The sequence below is a fragment of the Rana temporaria genome, chromosome 2 (genome assembly GCF_905171775.1).
Source record: "Rana temporaria chromosome 2, aRanTem1.1, whole genome shotgun sequence".
NCBI lineage: Eukaryota > Metazoa > Chordata > Amphibia > Anura > Ranidae > Rana > Rana temporaria.
The window spans coordinates 521,621,934-521,648,313 of record NC_053490.1 but is presented as its reverse complement, the minus strand read 5'-3'; the positions used below and the strand labels follow the sequence as shown (position 1 = coordinate 521,648,313).

General features: G+C 44.9%; 1 protein-coding gene across 1 annotated transcript in view; it reads left to right on the top strand.

The window, feature by feature from the left end:
• The window catches only part of POU2F1 (POU class 2 homeobox 1), a 219,110-nt gene that overhangs the window by 132,962 nt on the left and 59,768 nt on the right, over positions 1-26,380 (top strand). The window contains exons 3-5 of the mRNA XM_040339081.1: positions 3,690-3,752; positions 5,946-6,046; positions 14,024-14,077. Of these exons, the coding sequence (XP_040195015.1) occupies positions 3,690-3,752; positions 5,946-6,046; positions 14,024-14,077 (218 nt within the window). The remainder of the gene's footprint in view (positions 1-3,689; positions 3,753-5,945; positions 6,047-14,023; positions 14,078-26,380) is intronic.

Below are 26,380 nucleotides of genomic sequence, written 5' to 3'. Positions count from 1 at the left end.
GCGCCATCTGGTGGTGAGCTGTTGGTATTACAAGTTAAGCATTACAAGTTAAACAGCAATTCTAATGTAATTTTTCACTATTTTCACTGCCATCTTCTTCCCTCTAATTAGAACCCCCAAACATTATATATATTTTTTATCCTAACACCCTAGAGAATAAAATGGCGATCGTTGCAATACTTTCTGTCACGCCGTATTTGCGCAGCAGTCTTACAAGCGCACTTTTTTGGGAAAAAATTACACCTTTTTTTAATTAAAAAATAAGACAACAGTAAAGTTATCCCCATTTTTTTTAATATTATGAAAGATAATGTTACGCCGAGTAAATTCATACCCAACATGTCACGCTTCAAAATTACGTCCGCTCGTGGAATGGCGACAAACTTTTACCCTTTAAAATCTTCATAGGCGACATTTAAAAAAATCTACAGGTTGCATGTTTTGAGTAACAGAGGAGGACTAGAGCTAGAATTATTGCTCTCGCTCTACCAATCGCAGAGATACCTCACGTGTGGTTTGAACACCGTTTACATATGCGGGCGCTGCTCACGTATGTGTTCGCTTCTGTGCGCAAGCTCGTCGGGACGAGGCGCGTTTTCTGGCTCCTAACTTTTTTAGCTGGCTCCTAGATTCCAAGCAAATTTGTCAAACCTTGGGTGACTATCTGTTTAAAATAAGCGCATACTGACCTTTGTAGCTGCAGTCGTTGTGGAGAAATTCATCCTCATCTTATTAGGACTGGAATTTGCAAACTTTTTTTTTTTTTTTTTTCGCCCTCTCTTTTTTTTTTTTTTTTTTTTTTTTTTTACGTCGCAATTGTAGGACATGCTACAAAGTGAACCCGTCCCTTTGCTTGAATAAGATAAAGCCGTGAATAACCTCGTGGTCTGTGCGTTTTTCCTCGTCACGGCCAGTATTTTCCAGAGCCCAGATCTCCGTTATCGGCGTATCGTCTGCTCCGCTCGCTGTAAATTGAGAGACTTTTTAGAAGAAAATCCTTCCTCTCATAAACAAGCGGTTTCCATGGTGACTGGAGGACGGTGCTGAGATGGAAGTTTTTTGTGAGAAGAAGGAACAGCCATGCAGTTTTTTCAGCACAATATAAATTCTATTTATCTGCGATGTGGGGTTTGTGTGCTCCAGACTCGGAGGGATTAGCTTCAGCCGGCAAATTATGTCTGAGGCCTAAAAGTCAGGGAGCCTGTGCAGACAGATACGGGTGCTGGAGAGATAGACTGCAGTCATATATTGATCTACGGTCTCCTGCGCATTCCACCGACTGGGCCAATCAAAGCCATCGCTCAGATCTGTCTCTGAACCTAAATACCTCTCAGTCATTGTCTCACTGCCATAGTCGTCTGATTTGTGGCATCAGTGAAGGATGGCTGCTTGGAAGTATCCCCTGTGGCAATAAGATGTGAGTCAGGGTCTTGTTCTGTGTCGGCTCACCTAAAATTCTTGGGAGTTTATCCTATCACAGGGGTGGCCAACCTTTTGAAGAGCGAGGGCCACTTAAGTGACTTGGTAACCGGTCGCGGGCCACAATATGCGGAGCGGGTGGACGACGGGTCCCGTGGACGTATCCCAGTGCACATGCTCAGAATCACGTCGGAACTACTCCCTAAGATACGACGGATCACTGCCTACGACGTGAACGTAAGCTACGCCCAGCCCTAATTCACGTACTACGTAAACAATGTAAAATACGAGGGCTGTGTTCCCTGGTGCAGCCATTTGGATGCTGCTGACTTACACCTGCTTTATGGGGCAAAACTTAACGCCCAAAGGTAGGACTTTACGCGCACTGCGTCAGACGTACGTACATTCGTGAATCGGCATAGCTCCTTTATTTGCATATGTGAATAGAAAATCAACGGGTGCGCCAAATACGTCCAGCGTAAATATGCGCCCACTCTACGCCGGCGTAGGAAAGTTACATCGGTCGGATGAAGCCTATTTTCAGGCGTATCTTGATTTCAGAGTCCGGCGCATAGATACGACGGCACATATTTACACTTACGCGGCGTATCTCGAGATACGTCGGCGTAAGTGCTTTGTGAATCCGGGCCTGTGATTTTAGTAACTGTCTTCTATTCAGGTATTGCTGGCCATTGCTGTACCAGGCGGAGTGCATTTGGTATCCCTCTGCCTGTGACAGGAGCTGGCACTATACAGGAAGCATCGGCGGCCGCTTGCTTCCCCTGCCGCCAGCTTCATTCACAACACTGATGCTCTGGGATGGCGGGTTCGCCATTCCAGGGCAGGAGGTCGCGGGCCACATCAGAGGGCTCTGTGGCCACATGTGACCCCTGGGCCACTGGTTGGGCACCCCTGCCCTATCAGATCTCTCAATTCCTCTCATATTCACTAATGACAGGTCCTCTTTGTTACATGGTTGACCGGTGTCCTGTATTTTGCAAAACAGTCTTAATATGTTCATATGTGTAAGGGCCCATTCACTCAATGGTATTGCAGTAACACACTTTACATGCACGTTTTTGTACCCGACAACAAATTGTGCATGCTACAACGGAAGTCCATCGGCAAGGTCCATTCACAATAAATGTCCCCACGTCACATTTAACACAGGCAGTACACACTGTCGGAACACGGCGCAGGACCACTAGTGTGAGCGAGCCATAAAATGCAATCATCGTGTATTCTGCTGCTGTGATTACTGTTCCTAAAAGACTGACCATTGTATACATGGCACAGTACTACTTTCTTTTTGTTCTTTGTAAATTTTACAGAATATCGCTTCCTGTCTTCTGTATGCTGGGTGTAATTCTCAGTATCTGTTCCTATTCTGTATGTATGAATGATGCACAATATCATTTCTCTTGTCCTGTATGCCGGGTGTAATTCTCAGTATGTGTTCTATCTATCTAATATAAATAAGTGTGTATGTGTAAGTGTAATAAAAAAAAAATATATATATATATATATATATATATATATATACACATATATATATATATATATATATATATATATATATATATATATAATAGATTTACCACAGCTTGGTGTAATTCTTATGCCGCGTACACACAATCATTTATCAGCATGAAAAAAAACGTTTTACAAAGCCATTATTTTACCGTCATGTTTGCAGCGCAACCCCCCACTAGTGGCTGAGAAAGGGTTAAAACCGCCCGCAATGCGCCATTACAGCGGCGCTGCCCATTGAGTTCAATGGGCAGGAGTGCCTTGGCAGCGCTGAGTTCACCGCTGCTAATGCACTGCAAAGAAGCTGCTGGCAGGACTTTTTCTAACGCCCTGCCAGCGCACCGCTCCAGTGTAAAAAGCCCTCTAGCTTTCAAACTGTAGTGAATGGAGCAGCTGTTTTAAGGGCGGGTTGCAGGTGCTGTTTTTAACGTTATAGCGCCTGCAAAACGCCCTCAGTGTAAAAAGGGGTCCAACTCTCTCAGTATCTGTTCTTTTTCTATATGTATGGAGTCGACTATGCACAGTACCACCCGCTGCCGGATGAGTCACAGGAGTGCACAACTAAGTGCACTCCTGTGACCCATGTGAGAAGTATGGTCAAAAGAGCTTTGCCCTTACTTCTCCTTTTGAAAAGATCAGTACACACTGTGCACTCTCATAATTTATTTTGTTTGTGGTCTCTATATATAAAAAAAAAAATACTTTTTTTTTTATACATATATTTTTTTCTTCTTTTACAGATGCAAGAATGAATAATCCGTCAGAAAGTAGCAAATCAACAGACAGCGGGGATGGAAACGCAGGTATGGAGCTGAATATGTTCCTGTGAATATAAACTAAACTTAAAGTATAACTAAAGGCAAAACTTTTTATTTTGAGTTTTGGATATGGTTTAGAGAGTTTACAACACCTGTCAGTTTTTATTAGTCTGTACCCCTGTTTAAGGAGATTTATCCTCTCCATTTGGTCCCGTTTTACTATTATCACTGAAAGTAAAAGAATATCCCGAATTTTGGGTTGTCCCCAGAAAATTAATGGAGGGGAAATCTTCCAATGGGGACACTACTTCTGGTGATCTGAGGGGCCCCAAAAAAAATCTCTTAATTTGCAGAGATCTCCTCTCACTTCCTGTTGGGCCATTGGGACAGGAAGTGAAGGCAAATCTCCCTAATGGGACACAGATAGCGGGAGGGGGGGGAATCTGACAGGGGCTATAACCCTCCCTTATGCCCTGTACACACGATCGGTTCATCCGATGAAAACGGTCTGATGGATTTTTTCATCAGATAGCCGATCAAGCTCACTTTCATCAGTCTTGCCTACACAACATCGGTTAAAAAAAAAGATCGTTTCAGAACGCTGTGGCGTAAAACACAACGACGTGCTGAGAGAAATTAAGTTCAATGCTTCCGAGCATGCGTCGGCTTGATTCTGAGCATGCGTGGATTTTTAACCGATGGACGTACCCACAGACGATCGTTTTTTTCTATCGGTTAGTTAATCAGATAGTTTTAAAACCAGTTCCTATTTTTTTAACCAATGGATGAATAACCGATGAGGCACACACACGTTCGGTTAGTCTGAGAACTGTCCATCCGACCGTTTTCAATCGGACAAACCGATCGTGTGTACGCGGCATTACTCTATCCAAAAAGAGCCTATAGTTTTACTTTAAATCGGACATGGCCTCTGATGGAAATACCTCTCAGAACTGCAGCCCTAGTGCCTGCCGAACAAAAAAATGCATTAGAAATATAAAGGTTTCATCCTACTCCAACTATTGCTGATATGTTGTTTGTTACTCTTAAAGTGGTTGTAAGCCCTTACATATATCCTGTGAAGTGACTGGCCTCAGGTGATACATAGAGATTAAACAAATCCTCCTACACGTACCCGTTTTTCTGCAGCCTTCTTCTCCACAGCCATTCAAAGTGCAAAGTTATACATCTCGTCTGATCTTGCAGGATGGGGAGCTGAAGTTACGCTCTGCAGAACTCCGCTAGTGCTGTTTGGAGGGAAGGGACCCCCCCCTTCACACAGGAACAGAGCTGAGGCTGTCAATCACAGGCTGTGTGTTGGAGGTCCCTCCTCTGCCACCTTTTTTTACTTCTTGGTGTCAGGAAAACCTGTCAGAAGTGACTTGCACAGAGGAATGAAGCAACAGACAGAAATGACACTTGGAGCTCTCGATTGAGACAAGTACACACTATAGAAGTATATGCTTTGTTGGAATTTCATGACTGAGGTTTACAACTACTTTAAAGAGGTTGGAGGAGGTAAAGTGGTTGGAGGAGGTAGGAGGAGGTAAAGTGGTTGGAGAAGGTCAAGTGGTTAAAGAGGAATTCCAGGTATGGATATTTTACACGTAATTACATTGGTCCAGCTTGGACCAATGTAACTATGTTTGGTACCATACCTGGCCAATGCCCCTGGAAGCTGGAAATGACTGAAGGTAGACACCGGTACTTCAGTGATCTTCACTAGCTTTGGGGTCCCATGTGGCTGTCCTGCTGCATTCTGAACACAGGAGGATGTCCGCTCGGCATGGACACCATTCAGAGAATCCTTTGCATTTTATGAATGAATGCAAAGTGGTCTCTGATTGGATGAGTTGGTCAGATCAGTAACTGCACAGTACTCAGACTTTTTTTGTTTTTATTGCCAATCCTTTTACCTATTGGCCTTAAAAATTGAGAAAATGTATTTGACAAATTCGGCTGATCCATAATCATTAGCTGAATCCAGGATGGAGCTTGCCGGCCTCAGCATTAGTAGTGGGACCAATCGCTGAACAGATCCCTCACTGCCCCTTTGTTCTAAGGAAGGAAGATCGATCTCATACAGGCAACCTGAGATTGAAAGAAGGAACTGGTGTCCTGGATAGTATGGGCTGAGGAGTGGTTTCCATAGTCTGCTGTATGTGTCTTCTATCAGCTGTATAAAACAATTACATGTTCTTTTAGCATAATGATAATAAATGCTGCCAATTTTTGCAGGCACACAAACGAACGGTCTGGACTTTCAAAAGCAAGCAGTGCCTGTCGGAACGGCTATCACGACAGCCCAAGCACAGGCCTTCCTCGGACACCTCCACCAGGTAAGAATATAAACTGATTCTCAAGCGTCTGTTCTTTTGTCAAGAAAGTATTCTGATCTGATTTTGGATTCTATCCCATTCCTGCTGCTGACTGCTTCTTTCATATCAAATCGATGAATGATGTGAGAAGTCAATTTAAAATTGGAGTTTTGGTTAAAGTTGCTCTTCTGTAAGGAAGGGAATAGGTAATGGAGGAGGGGGGATCGGTTCACACTCTCAAAGGGTCAGAAGGTCTTGGTCAAATCTCACTGGGAGATAGGGAGATGTCCACTGCCACCAGACTGTCTGGGACTCCACTCTGTCAGTGAACTGTCCTTTGTATATGTTCATGTAAGAGGACAGTATTATGCCTATTTTAAATTATTTGTTCAGGTCCTGTACCAATAGAGCTGTTTGTTTTTATTTTTTTACGTTTTTTAAAGTGGTTCTAAAGTTGCATTCAGATAAAAAAAAAAAAAAATCCCCCCCCCCCCTTATACTTGCATGAACCCCATCTCGATCAATTGATGTTGCACAAGAGACTCGGCTGTCCGGGACTCTCCCTCCTGATTGACTGAGACACACAGCGGGCACCATTGGCTCCCGCTGCTGTCAATGAAAGTCAATGAGCCAATGAGGAGAGAGAGATGGTGGGGCTGAGCCGCAGCTCCGTGTCTGAATGGACACACAGAGCAGCGGTTGAGCTCAGGTGCCCCCATAGCAAGCCGCTTGCTGTGGGAGCAGAAGGGAGGTGCCAGGAGTGCTGGCGAGGGACCCGAGAAGAGGTGGATCTGGGCTGCTCTGTGCAAAATCAACTGTGCAGAGGGGGCAAGTAGAACATGATATTTTTTTTTTTTTTTTTAAATAACAAACAAGTCCTTAATATCACTTTAAGTAAACTGATATTATATATATATATATATATATATAATATTATTTTTTTCATTGTTTGTCAACTATTTTTTAGTTGCACTCATTTATTCAGTATCATTGGCTTTTTAATAAGAGTATCCATAGCTGCCTGCCTGCTGACAGCCTGTGTATAAATAACTGGGCCAAGTGTTTGTTAGCCGGCCATACATGGATCGAAATTTGTCCGGCTCAGCAGAGACGGGCAGAATTTCTATCCATGTATAGCAGTAATGTCAAACTCCCATTTCATCGTGGGCCTCATCCGCATTATGGTTGCCCTGAAAGGGCTGGTTGTATCTGTAGGACTAGATGTCTAGAGAACCCTACCCTCTTTTACATCAGATGTATGTCAACACCCCCCCCCCCCATCATCAAAAGTTATGAGTCCCCCTTCCTCCCTTACATTACAGTGCCCCCCTCTAACTTTGTGCTGCTGCTGGGAAGAAGCTGGGGGCAGAGCTGGAAATGGAAAGTGCAGGGTCTGCAGGAGGGCCAGAGGGACGCTAAAGTCTGCTGAATGTTGAGACAAGGAAAGGCATAGACGAGGGGGTGCTGCGGCTGCACAGAGAGGCATAGAATCTGTAGAAGGAGTTCTGTAATCCCCTCTGCTGCCGACTGCTGAGATGGGGAAGGGGCTGGGAAGCAGAAACGAGCCTCCTTGGGGCCGCAAGGAGAGACGCTGGATCTGTCCTCTCTGCTGTTAACTGCTGAGACAAGTTGGGGGCAGAGACAAGGGGGATTGCCACATGAAATGGCGTGAAGGGCCAGATTTGGCCGCGGACCTTGTGTTTGACACATGTAATGTATGGGTACCCTGGTTGTACATAAGTCGATCTATAAGTCGGCTTGTGTACAACGAGACTTTCAGTTTTTTCCCCCCCCATAACAATAAATGCCGCCAGCCTAATCATTGTGTTCTGCCGTTGGGGAGCCTTGTATGAATACAATAGTGCTGTAGGAGAGATTGCCCCATCAGGTTTTTTTTTTTCCTTCAAAATTTTCTGTCTTTCCGCTTAGATCGCAAAAATCAAAGATAAAAACTTGGTGGTGATCAAATACCAGCAAAATAAAGCTCTATTTGATTAAAAACAAATTATATACATTTTGTTTGAGTACAGTGTTGCATTACTGCACAAATGCCAGATAAAGGAGTGCAGTGCTGAATAAGAAAAAAAATGGCCTGGTTATGCAGTGGGTGAAACCCTGGCGCTCAAGCGGTCAAGCATGCTTTTCATTATCGCAGTCGCACATACACGCAGGTTAGATCGCAGCCCATTAGCCTTATGTTTTTCTGGACTGTAGGGGGAAACTGAAAGAAGGGAGTCCCCCTAGCAAGGTGCTGGGACTTTTAAGGCAACAAGAATAACAAAAATAATAATGTTGAAAATCGTTTTAATTATCGTATAAATGTCTAAGAAGCCAGGTATATGGCGACAATAAAATGAATATAATTCATAACAATTCAAAATACATAAAAACAATCATAAATGAATACAAAGTTGTCTGTCTCCAGTATTTTGGTGAGGCCTGGCACGTTTCAGGGAAAATTCCCTTTCCTTAGGGGTGTGTCCTTCCTTTAAGACTAATAATATCTAAAAGGCATACAAAAAATAAAGATTGGCAAAAGACATAACCTAGAACAGATGAGCATCATTGAAAGGGGGAAACCCAAGCAACCATGGGGGAATTACACAAACTTCTGTGTAGATCGTGTGACTTTGAATGTCAAATTCTTCTAAGGCATGGCAGATGAGGTAGACGGTGCCTGTCCTCTAAGGCAGAGGTTTTCAACCCTGTCCTCAAGCACCCCCAACAGGGCATGTTTGCAGGTTTTCCTTTATCTTGCACAAGTGCTTCAAATCGGAGTCAATGGCTTGGTATTTTGGATAGCTTTTTTATCTAAGAGAAATTCCCAAAACATGGCCTGTTGGTGGTACTTAAGGACAGGGTTAAAGCGGGGGTTCACCCTAAAAAAAAAATATATTTTTTTCTATCATGTCATCCAGCATACTAGCGCAAGCTACAGTATGCCTTTATTTTATTTTTTTGCGCCGTACTCACAGTTTAATCCCGTAGTTAAGTTTCAGACTCCCCGCAGGGAATGGGCGTTCCTATGCAGAGGGAAACATGATTGGCAGCCGGCTATGGCGAGTCACGCTTCCTGAAAATAGCCAAAATAGGACTTGGCTCTTCACGGCGCCTGCTCCTAGTCTGTGCGCAGGCGCCGTGAAGAGCCGAGTCCTACTCCGGCTATTTTCGGGAAGCGTGACGCGCCATAGTCGGCCGTCAATCATGTTCCCCTCTGCATAGGAACGCCCATTCCCCGCGGGGAGTCTGAAACGTAACTACGGGATTAAACTGTGAGTACGGCGCAAAAAAATAAAATAAAGGCATACTGTAGCTCACGCTAGTATGCTGGATTTCATGGTAGAAAATTGTTATTTAGGGTGAACCACCGCTTTAAGAACCGCTGCTCTAAGAAACCAGGATTTGCTGCTGTGCTTGCATGACTCGCTCAGTGCTCGCTACCTCCGAACATCTCTCCACTGAGAAGAAACAATCAGCCCAGTCACTGAAATGTGTCCTAAGCCAAAACAAATTACAAATCCCACCATGCCTCTGTCTCTAGGAGTCATGCCTGTGATTGTCAGGGTCTTGCAAGGTCTTATGGGACTTGTAGTTTCACCACAGCTGGAGGGCCGAGGTTGCCTGCCCCTGGGTTAGAGCCTTTGTCAGGGTTGTATTGCTGTCTGTGTTTCTACTTGGGAATTTCACCCTCTCGATTTTGTCCTGGTGACCATTGTCGCTGAAACGGCGATAAAGAATCCAAAGCTTTTGAGTTGTCACCAGCACAGGAATAGAGGGGAAATCCTCCAAAGGAAACAGGTGTTGCTGTAACAAACGGTCTAAAAGGACACTTTGGAGACCTTTAGGACCTTTGGAGGGATTTTTTTCTTCTCGCTTTTTGTTGTCTTCATGACTATGTTATAGGGAATCTTCCTCATAATTCCTAGCATGTCTGCACTTGCAGCATTTGTAAAAGATGGGGCAATGTGTTCTAAAAAAAATTAAGTAATCGCATAAAATCCTAAAACAAAAATTGAGTGGCATCCACCGCCATCGCAACAATGCACTCAACGGTCCATACATGCCAAACTTGTGTATCTAAACGAGCTTCACCACCACTACAATTATGGAAAGCTATAAAGTTTGTACGCTTAAAACTTGTATATACAAGTGAGCCTCACCACCAATCCAATAATGCAATCAAATGAAGTTCATCCATGTGAAACTTATCTCCAGATAGTGTGTTCCACCACCGTGACATGCAGCCTCTTACCGGATTGTAGATGGTCTAAATAACTCTCTGTATCAGGGGTCTGGAGCCCCAATCATGGAAACCACAGGGCACACCAGCAAGGATCACGGCAGTGAGATGTCTTTAAGAACTTGGAAGTCACAGGACACACCAACAGAGATTCAGTACAATCACTTCTCTTCCCACAATTGGTGGTGGCTGCGGGGAGTATGGATATTTTTAAGAGACTCTTGGATGTGAATCTTAAAGAACACAACATACAGGGATATGGAAAATAATTATAGACACTGATACACATGCACCTACACAGGCCGAACTGGATTGGCTATTGCCTTTTTTTTCGACCTTCCCTACTATGTAGCTATGACATTCATGTAATTCTGGGAAAAAAATGAACAGCATTCCATAGTGCAACCTGTTTACTTTAATTGAAGGAATGTGATGTGTATCTAGTCAAATAGGATAGCATCACATAAGTTTGTAATATTTCCAGCATTGCCACCACCTCCAGCAAGCGTGACGGCATCAGCACAGGTTCCGCCCCAAATCGTTTCGTCCAGTAGGACATTCCCAAGGGGTCGGCCATGCACTGTAAGGGTTAAATTCTTGTTCTTATCTATTCTACCAGTAACGGGAATTTTTGCTTGCCTAATCCCTCGCTCCTCCAGCATCCAATAACCTATTATCTCTGACACTCCAGGTTGTGTGCGTGTGTGGGCCTTAGGATTCATCGCTTACAATGTAGGTCTGCTGGCTCTGTATTGTACTTGATGACATCAGAGCACCAAAGAGTAGTGGCTTTAGGGGTCCGGTCCCACAGAGGAGGAAGCCTTTAGAATTGAGGGATAAGGTATGTAAATACCGCACTCCTATCTATTGGCACTCTAAGCAGAAACGAGCACTTTCATATTCTTGGCGTTCAGCTTTAGAGTTCTCTACACTGCTCATTATTGGATTGGGTGACATATCTCAGACTTTCTCAGTTGTTGGAGAGCCAGTACTATGGACAGGATTAGGTTCTGTTTGCTCAATCTATGAATATATGTCTTTTTCTAAAGATGAGCAGCGGTCGTTTTTGTGTTTGTTTTATTGGGTTGAGCAGTAGGTTTGCATAGTAGAGTTCTAGCGTTTTCTACAGAAGTCGGTATTCTTCCTAAAAGCATTTTTTACGCACTGCTAGAGAGCGCCCACTCCACTGCCAGGTACCGGAGAGGTTTGCACACGGTGACGCTCTTTACTTTCACTTGTACCGCACACTTTACTTCTCTCAAGACTGCAGAGATTTTCTGTTGATAAAGAGAGGCAATTTGCTATTTGATTCCATTCTGTTATATCACAAAAAAATATCGCTAGGCGCAGATATTTTTGTGTACAATCCATCAACTAAACAGCCAGTCTTTTTTTATTTATTTTTTTTATTTATTTTTTTACTTACATTTTTTTATTCCCGCAAACTATTTTATTTATATACTTGCCAACAAAACTCTTCAGCACTTACAAATTCATAATAGACCAAAATGTTATTAAACTCACTTGGTCAAAGTTGTTATCTTGTCCGTCATTCATGTTCATGGGTCCATCTGTCAGTTTTTTAGGCCCTGAGAACCAAGCGATCTGCGGTGTTTGATCACTCGGTTCTTATTGTTTAGAGCCGGTGGGGAACAGATGCAGTATTGGACCAATGCTGCATCCACCTAGGTAAGAATCTGCAAAAAAAATGTTATCTTTTTAAAGTATTCTTCTTAAAGTGGAGGTTCACCCTAAAACAATTATATAACATTACATCCAGCATACTTGCGACATGAACAGTGTGCTGGTATTTTTTTTCTTTTCGCCGTACATACCGTTTGATTGTTCTGCCCCCCCCCCCCCCCCCCGGGTTCTGATTCCCGCGGGACTGGGTGTTCCTATTCAGAGGTAGATGATTGACGTCTGGTGAAAAAAAAACTTCCCAAGGCGCCTCACCAGTTTTCCGTAAATAGCTGACCTACGAGTCGGCTCTATATGACGCCTGCGCAGTTAGCTCTACACGGCGGGCGCAGGCACCGTATAGAGCCGACTCGCAGGTCAGCTATTTACGGAAAACTGGTGACGCGCCTTATGCGCCTTGGGAAGTTTTTCACCAGATGTCAATCATCTACCTCTGAATAGGAACACCCAGTCCCGCGGGAATCGGAAGCCGGGGGGAAAATAACAATCAAACTGTATGTACGGCGAAACAAAAAAAATACCAGCATACTGTTCATGTCGCAAGTATGCTGGATGTAATGTTATATAATTGTTTTAGAGTGAACCTCCACTTTAAAGAGGAAGTAAAGTCTTAGGGCCCTTTCACACATACGGACAAACGGTCCGTTTTTTACAAGTCCGTAAACGGACTTGTAATGCTTCCCTATGGGATTGCAGACGTTAGCGGAGTATGCCTCCGCAAAGATCCACTTTTGCGGACCGAAGAAAACCCTATTTTTCTTCCGTCTGGTGGAACGGATCGGATGAATACGGACACACGGTCCGTATTCATCCGATTCCCCATAGGGGAGAGCGGAGGAAAGACAGGGCGGTCTCTGCACAGTGTGCAGGGACCGCCCTGTCCGCTGACAGCTCAGCGGGGATTTATGGATGATCCCCACTGAGCCGACGGACACACACGGGGCGGATCAATACGGATCCTCTCCGTGTGAAAGGGCCCTTACTTTTTAATTGTACCTGCAGGTAAGGCTTGCCTATAGGTACTGTAAATACCTCCTAAACTTGCATCGTTTAGGTTAAATTTATTATATACACCAGAGTCATCGGCACATGCGCCCTGAAGTAATGGCCGCCCGTGTCGTTTCTTCAAGGCCCTGTGTCGTGACCGGCGGCTCCTGTGCGTGGGAGTGACATCATCGCGGCTCCTGACAATCACAGCGCTGGAGCCTGTGAACCGGAAGGAACTCCGGGGAGAATGCCAGCGGTGTGCGGGCACCACTGAGGGAGCTTCATTCTAAGGTAAGTATTTTATAATGAGATAGTCTTACAGGTGTTTTTTTTTTTTTTTTTTTTTTTTAACAGGGTTTACAACATGGGTCTTAAAACTATGGCCCTCCAGTTGTTCAGGAACTACAATTCCCATCATGCCTACTCATGTCTGTGAATGTCAGTGTGTTACAATGCCTCATGGGATGTGTAGTTTCGCAACAGCTGGTGGGCCGTAGTTTGAGGATCCCTGGTTTACAATCTCTATATTTGTGAATTGATAGATTTTCTAGAAGTTTACAGGAATTCTTATCCTTGAAAGTTATGGGGAAATAAAAAATTGTGAAAGGCTGAACTCCAGGTGGGTAAGAAAAGATAATACATTCATTAGACTATCTATGAATATAGCTAATCTTGCTATTAGGCCCAGTACATTTGCTTTTTGGACTGGGCGAGGGAGGAGAAGCACTAGGAGCCAGTTCAGCTGATACGGCTGTGAACATTCTGACAATAGGGGACAGCAAAGTGTGATGACTTGCTTCATGATAAAAGTCATGATCAAGCTGTGCTGCTGCAAAGTGGGTGGGGGTGGCGGAGAGGGGGGTCCATGGTCGGGCTGTGCATTGTGACAGGGGTTCCCAGATCACAAGTTTGGGTGAACAGAAACAATGGACCTTGGCAGGTCTGACGGGAGGTGTTTCAATGAAGTGGTTTGCCTAAAGTTCTGCTTGAATGACTGTTCTGTAATGGCATGTAGGTTATAAATGTCTGCTGGTACCAGATTCACGTGCTGTGTTTGCCCTGTATCATAGGTCCAGCTTGCTGGAACAAGTTTACAGGCCGCTGCACAGTCCTTAAATGTACAGGTAAGAACCAAACGCACTGCATGCCATGCTGCCTCTATGCTGACTCTTCTACGCTCTTCCATTGCAGGCTGCTAAAAGCAACCATCTGTTAAAAAAATTAATAAAAAATAGGGCTCAATTGGAAAAGCTAAAAAGAAAAGAAATGTCTGTGTTGCCTGCAACAACCAATCCGCTTCCACCTGTTGCTCTTCCAGTACGGGTTTTGAAATAGCTGGTGAAATCGGGTAAACGCTTCCTTCCCTCACATTTCTTGCAAAGCGGCTCTGCAGCCAAATGCATGTTTGAAATGCATCTGTGTGCTCTGGTGTGTGCTCTGGTATTGCTTTGGAAACCTTTTGTTATTCTGTTCAGCCACTCTTGTGATTCAAACAGCATTGCCAGAGGGTTTCATCACTATTCAGAACCTGCAGCTTTTCTGCTTCCTGTGTCACTTCCCACCTTTTTAGCTTGTTTATCAGCTTTGAATATGAATACTACACTGGTGAGGGCTTTCTGTTGTGCTCCACTATTGTAAGATACCCAAAACTCAACTCAAGCCAAACTATTATTATTATTATTGTACAAGATTTATATAGAGCCATCAGATTGTACTATAGAATAGAACAGGGATATGCAATTAGCGGACCTCCAGCTGTTGCAAACCTACAAGTCCCATCATGCCTCTGCCTCTAGGTTTCATGCTTGTGACTGTCAGAGTCTTGCTATGCCTCATGGGACTTTTAGATTTGCAACAGCTGGAGTGTCGCTTATAGCATTTCCCTGGAATAGAAGAAAGAACAGTTACAATACTATTCAAGGCAAGAGTGTTAGGAAGGCCCTGCTCTTGAGAGCTTACAATCTAAACAGGTAAGTGCTACAAAAGGTATAACTCAGGGGGGATGAGCTGATGAAGTAAAAGTTTATTTGTTAGATGGAGACAGATAGAGAAAGGAAGTCACTGCTCAAGGTAGAAGATGCAAATGATGAACCTCTTTACTGGATCTGAAGCCACGGGTGCTGGCAATGCATATAGTAATGCAAAATTAAGGGGAATGTCTGGACAGCCGCACTCCAAAAATATTGCCTTTTTTATTGTAAAAATAGGATCACAGGATACATACTACAGCAAACAGGATACAAGCTGACGCATTTCACACTATAGCTTGGTGCTTAAAGCGGGGGTTCACCCAAAAATCAACTTTCTGTCACTAGATCCAGCATACTGCTGACATCTGCAGTATGCTGGATTATTTTTTATTTTTTTTTGTACTTATCATTTTAACGGTCTTTCTTCTCCGGCACTGAGCGGCGTATCCTTCCGGGTATAGGCGTTCCTAAATCAAGCGCAGTTGATTGACGGGCTTGGATAGCGCGTCACACCTTCCGAAAATAGCCGACGTGACTCTCGGCAATTTACGGCGCCTGCGCAGTCAGCTCTACACGGCAGGCGCAGGCGCCGTATAGCGCCGTAAGCAGCCGTGAGTCACGTCGGCTAAGTCCGGATGGCGTGACGCGCTATCCAAGCCCGTCAATCAACTGCGCTTGATTTAGGAACGCCTACTCCCCGAAGGATTCCCCGCTCGGAGCCGGAGAAGATAGACCGCTAAAACGATAAGTACAAAAAAAAATCCAGCATACTGCAGATGTCAGCAGTATGCTGGATCTAGTGACAGAAAGTTGATTTTTGGGTGAACCTCCGCTTTAATCATGGCTTATGCTATGATTAAGCACTAAGCTATAGTGTGAAACGCGTCAGCTTGTATCCTGTTTGCTGTGGGTATGTATCCTGTGATCCTATTTTTACAATAAAAAGCAATATTTTTGGAGTGCGGCTGTCCAGACATTCCCCTTCATTTTGCATTAGATGGAGACGGAATAGACCTCCCTGAAGACATGAGTTTCTAGTGATCGTTAAAAAGTTGGAGATGAGCAGACAGATTGGGGTAGGGAGTTCGAAAGGAAAGGAGAGTCTCTGGAGATGACCTGCAGCCGATCATGGGAGGAGATGACGCGTGAGCTTGAGAGCAGGAGGTCTTGGGAGGAACAAAAATAACAATTTGGTTGATATTTGGAGACCAGATTGGTGATGTAGCTGGGGCAGAGTTGTGGACGCCTTTGTATGTTAATTGTTTTTTCAAATAACTGTTTGAAATAAACAGCAATAGAAAACCGTACAAAAATATGATCAAAGCGCAACTGTATGCCAATGTATCAAGAAGGGGAAGGCCCTCTTTGCGATCATCAAACATTACAGCTTCAATAAAAAACATTGCATTTTAGCAGTAGTGCATAGTACTGATTTTCTGGATACATATATAACATTCGCATAGAAAATTTCTACTAATGGAACCAAAAGAAAGAAAAAGAAAAGTAGGGGGTAGAAAGAAAGAAGTTTGAAGGATTACTGCTTTAGCTCCGACGCTGGCTCATGGTGGGTCCTCCTGAAGATGCCACAACCTCCAGACCTCATCGTGAACCTTCAGCCTATTCCGCATCCTAGCAGTAATTTTTTCCATAAGCTCAACATCCTTGACCCTAGCATAGAGGGCTTCTGCGGAGGGTGGAGAGCGCTTTTTCCAGTTGATGGCAACCAGGCAACGTGCAGCTGTGAATGTGTCCAAGTAGCTTCTTATGTGGTTTGGCAATTTTTAATGGAGAGAGGCACAACATGAAGAATTTTGGTGCCATGGGTGTTGGCCCTCCGAAGAGGCGAGTCAGCATTGCGCGCCAAAAGGGAGTTATTAGTGGGCATGTCCAGTAGATGTGGAGCAGGGTGCCCTTATCCCTCTGACAGCGCCAGCAGCAGTCAGAACTAGAGGGGTAGATGGCATGGAGTACGTCCAGGGTCAGGTATCGGAAATGGAGAATTTTTTAAGTATTTTTTTTTTATAGAGAGTACATGGTGAGCTCTTGGCAGCCTGAGTCCAGATCGCCTGGCATGCCTCTACGGAGAGTTCCTCACCCAATGCCCTTTCCCACCGGAGCATTTATGCGTGTTTGCCCTAATCTGGTATGGAATAAGTGTTGAGAATCAATCTCCTACGCGCGGTTCCCTTCAATATGATCCTTTCAAAGGGGGAAGGCGCCGAGAACTGCAGACTCTGGGGCTTTAGTTTGGGCATAGTGGCAGATCTGCAGGTATCCATAGAATACCTGGCGGGGAAGGTTGTATTTATCTTGCAGTTCAGAAAATTGTAGAAGTTTGCGGGATCGTAGGTCCACAATGTGGCCATAATAGAACAGATTCCTTGACGCCCACGGCTGTATGTTAATAATTTAAAATTGTATTTGTTGGATGAGCCGAAGCCAGTAAAAATATGTGCAGAGGGGTGGTGGACACTGAATGCTGAATCTGGCAGCAGCGTTCATCTCCAACTGAAGGCGGAAAGGTTGTCTGGAGGTAGGCCAACAAGGAGGGATCGCTATCCACCCCACTGTCTGCTGTGACTTTTCCATTTTTTACTATTAAAAGCAACATTTTAAGAATTTCGTGGAAGTGCGGCTGTCCAGTCTTTTTCTCCAGTCTTCAACCTGACCACGGTGTCGGAGCTCAGCAGCCATGATGAACCGTGGTCAGTTTAGAAGGGAGGGTATAGCCAGGCAGGATCAGCCAGGTATTTCAGGTGATACAAGGGGCCAAATGACACGGCACAAGCACTGTGCTGTCCAACATGCTTTAAAGGGACAGGATCCTTTTTTCTTTTTCCTTTTTTTTTTTTTCCCAGGATAACAACGCTGTCATTTATACCTAGTATAGGTGAGGTGCACATGGGCAGGGCAGTTCACAGAACATGCAATACAAAAAGTGCCCCAGCACACTTATCTGCTAGTCGGCAAAAAAATAAATCTAAACTGCTTCAACAATTTGTAGAGGTTTTTGTTGCATACATTTTCAGATTTCTGTGAAAGTCGTACTGGCTTTTCTGGGTGCCTGTATCAGTGCTGTGGTCACTTTACCGGGGGACAGGAGCACAAGTTGAGAATGGCAGCTTCCATATTTTTACTCTTTATTATTGCACAGTGCCTTGTGTTAGTCTGTGCTGGCCTCGTTAGGGCTCTTCTGTGTCTCGTCTAGGGGGGAGTGGCTTATATTTCCACTGTATGCGTCAAGTCCACAAATTGATATAATGTAAGGGATTCAATTGAGACGAAAATGAAGGAGTAGCCTTCCTCGCTCGCCGAAGCACAATAGCATCCTATTAGAGATTTGTCGAGCTGAAGTTGGATTTAAACCTGCGAGTTTGGGCGGGCGTCCCCAAAGGTCCTACTTTCTGCTGAAACCTGCTGCTTTTGTGTGCCGTCCGCAGTAGCGAAGCTGTAATGAACCATTATGGCAATATTTCAAACGCTGGCAGCTCAGAGAAGAGGAGCCTGCATAGCTCGCACATCTCCTCTGATCTCCTGGCAATATAATTATTGTGCCATCATTTGTGCGGCGCTTCAGTGTCTTCCCTGCCCATTGTCGAGAGCTACTCCGAATAAACACATAAAAGTCATTAGGGTTTTAAATTCATGAGAACCTTGTTCAGCCTAGTCATTGTGATTACCTCCAATCTATTTACATTAAGTTTATGCCACATTCCAGCTGAAGGTTGAAATCGGTGCTGGTTGAGGGGATGTACTGAGGTGGGCTTACTGGAGGGAGAGTGTTCTGGCTTGGTGGTCACCAGCAGAGGTTCACACCAATGGTCCAAAGGGCAGGCAGGAGTCTGTGACTCGGTACAGAATTGCAGGTCTTTTTTTTAATTTTGAAGAATCGGCATGAAAATGCAAAATGCCTATTACAACATAAGATACAATAAGTGAGGCACTGCATGACACATCCTATAAGCATAAATGACAATGGTCCATAGACCCAATGAATGCAAACACATGTTAGACTGGATATGCTGTATGGCTACCTATATGTATGTACATATTTTACGGGGAGGTAAATATCGAACCCCAAGTCGGTGAAAGAAGAAGAGGAAAGGAAAGGGGATGTGGGTAGTAAAGAGAAAAAAAAGAGAAAAAAAAGTGGTAGGAAAAAGGGAGTTTAGAGAGTCCCTCCCAACTCCAACCGGCCCATAATCCCATACTGGTGTCTGTTGGGACCAAAAGGACCTACCTATTGCTGTTGAGAAGATCTTTATAGAACAATTATGGAATACAGATGTTCCAATAGTCCTCTTCTGTTTCTTTAGTGTCCTAGTTACATTCTCCATTTGCCAGAACCCTGAAATTTGTGCAAGCCACTGCGCTTTGTCGGGTGGATTCGGGCTCTTCCACAGTGTCAGGAATGCAAGCCTTCGCTGCATTAAGGGGATGCTTGAGTAGAGAATTTTCGTATCGCTTATTAGAGCTCTTTCACACTGAGGTGGTGGGGGCGGTAGCTTTGGCGCCGCTATTCGGGCGGGAGCTGGCTGCTTTTAACACCCTAGAAGGGGTTAAAAGTGCCCATATAGTACTTTTGCAGGCAATTCAGCATCGCTGCTCATGCATTCCAATGGGCAGGAGCGGTGGAGGCGCGGTGTATACATAGCTCGCAAACCACCCCAAAGATGCTGCTTGCAGGACTTTTTCTAACATCTTGCAAGTGCACCGCCCCGGTGCCTTCAAAAGACACCTTTGTCATAGTCTTGATCGTCTGCTCCACCTGAGTTCAGAACTCTTTCAATTCGTGACACTCCCAGAAAATATGAAGCAGGGTCCCCCCAGATTCCAGACACCTCCAACAGGAGCTTTGAACTTGGAGCAACATATGGTGTAACGCTACTGGTGCCTGGTACCAACATGGTGCTTGGTCATTCTTGACAGCTGGAAGGGTGCTTGGTCATTCTTGATAGCTGGAAGGGTGCTTGGTCATTCTTGATAGCTGGCAGGGTGCTTGGTCATTCTTGACAGCTGGAAGGGTGCTTGGTCATTCTTGACAGCTGGAAGGGTGCTTGGTCATTCTTGACAGATGGACGTATGTCCATTTGATGTCACCTGTCAGAATCTAGTGCAGTTTATAGTATTGTCCTTCTAACAAAATACTCTATTACAGGAGGAGCGCGTAATAGAATGACGTCATGATTTTTCTGCACTTTTTGTTATTGTCCAATCACAGACTGGGGCAGGTTCTGCACTATTGCTTAGCCACAAAGCAACGTGCATGGACCAGTGTGCCAACTGGCTGGTGTGCTTTTATTACAAGACTTGCTGAACAGAATTTCAGCTCCTTTGACAAGTAAAACAGTTCATGCCTATGCATTGCAATTTTTTGTTTAGCTTACAGATGTGACATATTTGATCAATATGAACATTTTCATTCAGATTCTATAGCAATCTCTCTACAATAACAGTAGATTCTGTTGACTGAACACCCTCTATGAAGAACGATTATTGGGTTAAAGGAGAAGTACAGCCAAAGCTTGTTTGGCTGTACTTCTCTTGTGGATCACAGGAATGCAGTTCGCTCTGCACTCCTGTGACCTGTTTTCAGCAGTCAGCGGGCTGAAGTCACAGAGCCGGTCCAGCTCAGCCTCTCAGTGAGCCGATGAAAGCTGGAGACAGCCGCTCCGACCCCTCCAAAGCCCCGAACTACAGTGAGGGGAGCAGAGAGCCAGTGACTGACAGTCAGCAGCTCTCTGCTGTGAGACCTATGTCAGACCGATGCTGCATCCACCTAGGTAAATGATTTAAAAAGAAAAGGAAATAAAAAAAACTCCTACATCTCTTCTAAGCTTAAAAATCTTGACCAACAGTTGCCATTGCTCCCTCTGAGATAGAACTGGCCATACACGGTTAAGCCCCGATCACACTGCTGCAACTCATAAAGACGTATGACAAGTCAAAAGACATTAATTTTAAAGGGTTCCATCTTAATCGATGCGACTCGGTCACAGCGACAAAAAAAAAAATATATATATATATATTCAGATTTTCCCAAACGGAAAAACATTACCAGTTAGAAATTCACTCCAATGGCCGACCAGTGTGGAAGAAACAAATGAACAGGCAGGTATAAAAACTTGAACGGATTGCTTTTTCTGTCCTCTTAGACCACCAGTCCTCCTGTACGGGGCCCAGTTCCCATCGGTTCAGCAGGGGGCCCAGGCAGCAGGAGGTATTGGATTGTGGAAAGGAGGGGGGTGGTCAGTGCTGCTGGGAAAAATTTACAAAATCTGATTCCCCTGTATGGGCTGTACCTGCAGCAGCTGAAAGCAGGTGTCTCCTCCTCTCCCTCCCACTGGCTTTCAGCTGTTGCAGGGAGAGACATACAGGGGAATTGGTTCCTGTAATTGTCCCCCCCCCCCCCCCCCCCAGGAATGATCACTCCTTCCTGTCCATGATCAGATCTGCGCTGCTGCCCTTGTCCCCCTGTATGCACACCCCCCCCCCTTTCCTCGCAGCACTTCCGGCTTCATCTCCTCTCCCTCTCATCAGCTTTCAGTTGCTGCAGGGCCAACTACAGGGGACCTGTTTTAGTAAATGCCCCCCTTCTGCACCAATCCTGTAATTAAAGGGGTTGTAAAGGTTTGTTTTTTATTTTCTAAATAGGTTCCTTTGAGCTAGTGCATTGTTGGTTCACTTACCTTTTTCCTTAAATTTCCCTTCTAAATGTTTTTTTTATTTGTTTTCTTTGTCTGAATTTCTCACTTCCTGTTCCTCCTCAGTAAAGTGTTCGGTAAGCTGTTATAAATGACTTTCCACCGCTCGGATGATGGTGGAAAGCTTACTGAGGAGAAACAGGAAGTGAGAAATTCAGACAAAGAAAAAAATAATTTAGAAAGGAAATTGAAGGAAAAGTGTAAGTGAACCAACAATGCACTAGCTTAAAGTGGAGGTTCCCCCTAAAAAAAATTCTAACAATACATTCAGAAGACTGATTACACTGCGGGTATGCTGGGGTTTTTTTTTTTTTTTTTTTCCCCCGTACATACCTAGTTATCGCCGTTTCATCCCTCGGCTTCCGGTATGATTCTTGCTGGACTGAGCGTTCATAGTTGATTGACATTCCTCCCACCGGCGCATATTGCGCGTCACGACTTTCCGACAGAAGCCGAACGTCAATGCGCAGGCGCCGTATACAGTTGGCTCTATACAGCACCTGCGCAGCGACGTTCGGCTTCTTTGGGAAAGACGTCAGACAACTAGGAACGCCCAGACCCGAAAGAATCATACCCAGAAGCCGAGGGATGAAACGGCGATAACGAGGTATGTGCGGAAAAAAAACCCAGCATACCCGCAGTGTAATCAGTCTTCTGAATGTATTGTTAGAAATTTTTTTGTGGGAACCTCCACTTTAAAGGAACCAATTTAGAAAATAAAAAACGAACCTTTACAACCCCTTTAACCTTCTTCCCCCTTCTGCCCTATGTTCTTCTCTTCCTCCCACCAGCTGCTGCAAGGTCCAGGGGATGGCTTCAGGATGGAGAGCGGGTCAGGTAGGCTGTATTGGGCCCCATGATTTCTAACAGCAGCCCCGTTGGCAGTACTGCTAATCTTCATCTTCTTCGTATGTCCGCTGACATGAAGAGGAATGTTTGGCCAAGCAAAGCGTTTCTGTTCATAAATCTCTCAAGCCTTGCATGTGCCAGAAAGTGATTGGAAGGATCTTGTGCTGCCAGCCACCCTCCTAGGTCTATGGGCAGACCTATTCACATTATGCATCACTTTTCATATATAGGACCTGGAGAAAGAGGTCAGCAATTAGTCCAATGTGTTTATCTTGGATAATGTCCCCCTGCATTAAAAATCCATTAAGTATCATCTGGATATTATCACAAGGGGCTTTTGTGCATAAAAAGGGGGGCAACTGGTTCACGTGAGTGTTTTTTTTTTTTTTTTTTTTCCCTGAAACCTTTAACTATTCCTTTCACCAGCCACAATGGAATATGTGTCACCGCCCCCCCACCCAGCATTTGCTGAAAGCAAGGTAGAGAGTGGAGGGTGGTGGGGGCCAGCAGGCATTGTACTGCTACAGTGACCTTCCATTTGGAGTGAAAGAAGCTTGAAAATTGTCTTTTGGTTGCCATGGCAAAACTTTTTCTCTCCCCCAAGAGGGATGTTGGCAAACAGGCACTATCTCCGGAGCGGAGTGTTTACACTCCTGCACTGTAATTATCTTCGAATGACTGGCAGAATTAATCAGAGCGGTATGTTAATTAGCTTGCTCCGCAGTCCCCGAAACAGGTGGTTAAAAAATATGCAAATTAATGCAGAATGGAAACGCGCTGCCTTACCAATTTTAATTACCATACGATGCACGGGCTCTGCATCTCCGCTACCCTGTAGAGTAACAACGCTTGCTGCGTCCTTTCTCTCTCTCTGGTCAAGATCACAGCTCTGAAGCTTCGAGCCTTGTGTTAGGGTTAAAGAACAACAACTTACATCTGAACTGATCACATAATCCCGAAGTAACTTCACAGTTCGTTTTTGTTTTTAGCATCTACAAGTACTTTTAAAATATGTATGAATTTGGTTTTAAATTATTATTTGTATGCAGTTATTATTTTACAAATAAAAATTCAACATTGTAAATTCTTTATATGGATGCAAGGAAACCGCCTACGTAAATCGTTCCAGGTTTCATCTTGGCATTGCGGTAGGCATCACAGTTCATAATCACTGCTGGTGGTCTGAGAACCCCCCCTGCTTGTGGTGCAGGAAAGAAATTCCTAAACATGCTCCCTGATTGCTTTCACTTATTTAGGCTGGTTTCACATATGACCTCGGAGCGGCTCACAGCAGGAGTCCGGTGCGGCCTCGTTCACAGTTTCAGGTCCGATTTCAGCCTGAATTTTTGTCTGAATTCGGACCTGAAACGGGCCAAAAGACACACAGGGCTCCTGTGCAAATCTCACTTCTGCGGAGATATGTGAACTGACTCAATAGAGAGAGCTGGTCACAATCTCCTGTCGGTCTTCTGCAAGCTCCACCTGAAGCGGTTGTATACCACTGGACGCCCCCCCCGCAAGGTAAAGTCATAAGGCATCGCATACTAGCAAATTATGTGAAACTCAGGGCTCGAACGCGTGGGAACGGAGTTCCTGCACTTTTTTCACAGCAGGAACTCGGTTCCCTTTGCAGGAGTTAGAGCAGCCGAGCCGCCCGAGCCAATCCTTCACTAAGCGGCGATGCCCAGCTTGAGTCACTGTCAGGGGCAGGCGAACCTTAGTAATCCTTTATGTTACTGGCCGCTTCCTGTATATGGATTCATCGGGTAGTGTGCGGGTATTCCGTCACTTCCTCGATGCCGCAATGTCTCCTGGGAGCTTTTGTCATTGTTCCCAGGAGACATTGCGGAGGTCTGTCGCGAGTTATCGTGGGATTTAGAAAGAACTTGCGGGTAACTTGCGAATACCCGCACACTACCCGATGAATCCATATGCAGGAAGCAGCCTGTAACATAAAGGATTACCAAGGTACAGTGGAGCGAAAAAAAACATGCGGTTTAGTAATTATGCATATGAGCGTATCATTTTTTTTTTGGTGGGGGAGTGGATCTTGGGTGGGAGTTCCCACACTTTTTTCCCCAGGACTTGACCCCTGGTGAAACTTATCTTAAAACAAAGCTGTTCCAGCGCCCGTGATATTGGCACTGCAGCCGCTTCCATCTTCATCCGTCTCGCTTCCAGGTTTGCGGGCTCCGGCTCTGTCACTGGCCAAAGCCGCGAAGACGTCACTCCCACGCATGTGGGAGGCCGTAATTTAAGGAGAATCTAAAGCAAATACTTTTGGTTTTAATATTTCTTAAAGCAAAACGAAACGTACCTTTTTGCTCCAGTGGTCCTGTCCGGCACCGGCGCTGACATCTTCTGTTGTGTGCCAGTTTTCGGCTATCTTCATTGGCTCGCGTGGGATGACGTCATTGTTGCCCATACGCAGAAGTTGGTGATCCCGTCACAGCCGCGCATGTGCGGCTTAATTTACAAGTCCAATAAAGATGGCGAGCAGGCAGGTAGGCGCATCTCATTACAGAAGAGAAATTGCATGTCTCTTCTGTAATAAAGAACCTGCCTGCTTGCTGTTTGACAGTAGAGCTTTTAGTTTTGCTTTAATCCCTGCTTTTTTTTTTTTTTTTTGCCATTTGGTATTCCATTTGGGTTTTTTTTTTTTGTAGTCGATGACGTCACCGCGTTCGTGCCATTCAAAAAAATGGCGGTTCTTTTGATTTATACGTGTGTGCACTCGCCTGGCAAGAGAATCTTGCCAGGAATCCTGTCAGGAAAAACAACGTTTTTTTCCTGACGAGAATCCGGGCCGTGTGTACAGGGCTTAAGGGTGGAGGCCAGCTTTAGACACTTGCCATGCAACAGGTGTTCACATTTGAAGATTTCCCCTCACGTCTGGTTCTTGTGGCAACTTTAAAATGTTGGAAATTTTTGTAGTAATAAACAGGGCTGTGGAGTCTGAGGAAATTTTGGGTACCTGGAGTCGGAGTCAGCAAACAATGCACTGACTCCAACTCTGACTCCTACTAAATTTAGATTGTCCGAACATTTAGTCGAAACATTTATCTACCGACTCCACAGCCCTGGTAATCGCCCCAGTGGAGACACAGACGGCAATAAAAATCCGACAGATGTTCTATATGCTGCTTCATCCAAAACTAAAAAAAGAAACATTTTTGTCTAGAAATACTTTGTCTTTCAGGAGATATAAGCCAGTGGTTTGTGGACCCACTAATGGTCCACGGGAAAATGTTGGTGGCCCCCTGGGGTTCTGCCGCAAAAATTCAACAGTTCTGGTTCCTGGCGCCAGGAGTAGTGCAGAGAGTGGGAGGGGAAGAAGGACGGGACCTCCCCAATGGCAGTGCTGATTACTGTGGGAGGGGAGTATGAAGCTTGAGCACATGGCTGGGTAAGGAGGTGAGAGCCAATGATGAGTCTGTAAGGCTGCAGTGTGGGCGGAGGGGGCTAGAGCCAGAGCATTGTGTGTGTGTGTGTATAAGGCAGCAGTGTGATCCGGGGGGACAGAGAGCCAGAGCATTGTGTGTGTATTAAGGCAGCAGTGTGATCTAGGGGAAGGGAGTCACTAATCCGGAGCATTGTGTGTGTGTGTATATAGGGCAGCAGTGTGATCCAGGGGGAGGGGGGTAGAATTTAATATTGGTGGTCCATGGAATTCACAATTGTATAGTAGTCCATAAGGTCTGAAAGGTTGGCGACCACTAGAGCTGCATGATTAATCGTTTAGATCGTGATCTCGATTCAACACCCCACACGATATTAATCCAGCATCTCCACGATTCATGTAGTAAGTGTACAGCAGTTCCCTGCACACAGCTGTCAAAAAAAAAAAAAACAGCCGGTGACTTGTCCTGAATGTTCCCCTATGGGGGAAGTTCCTCCACTGACT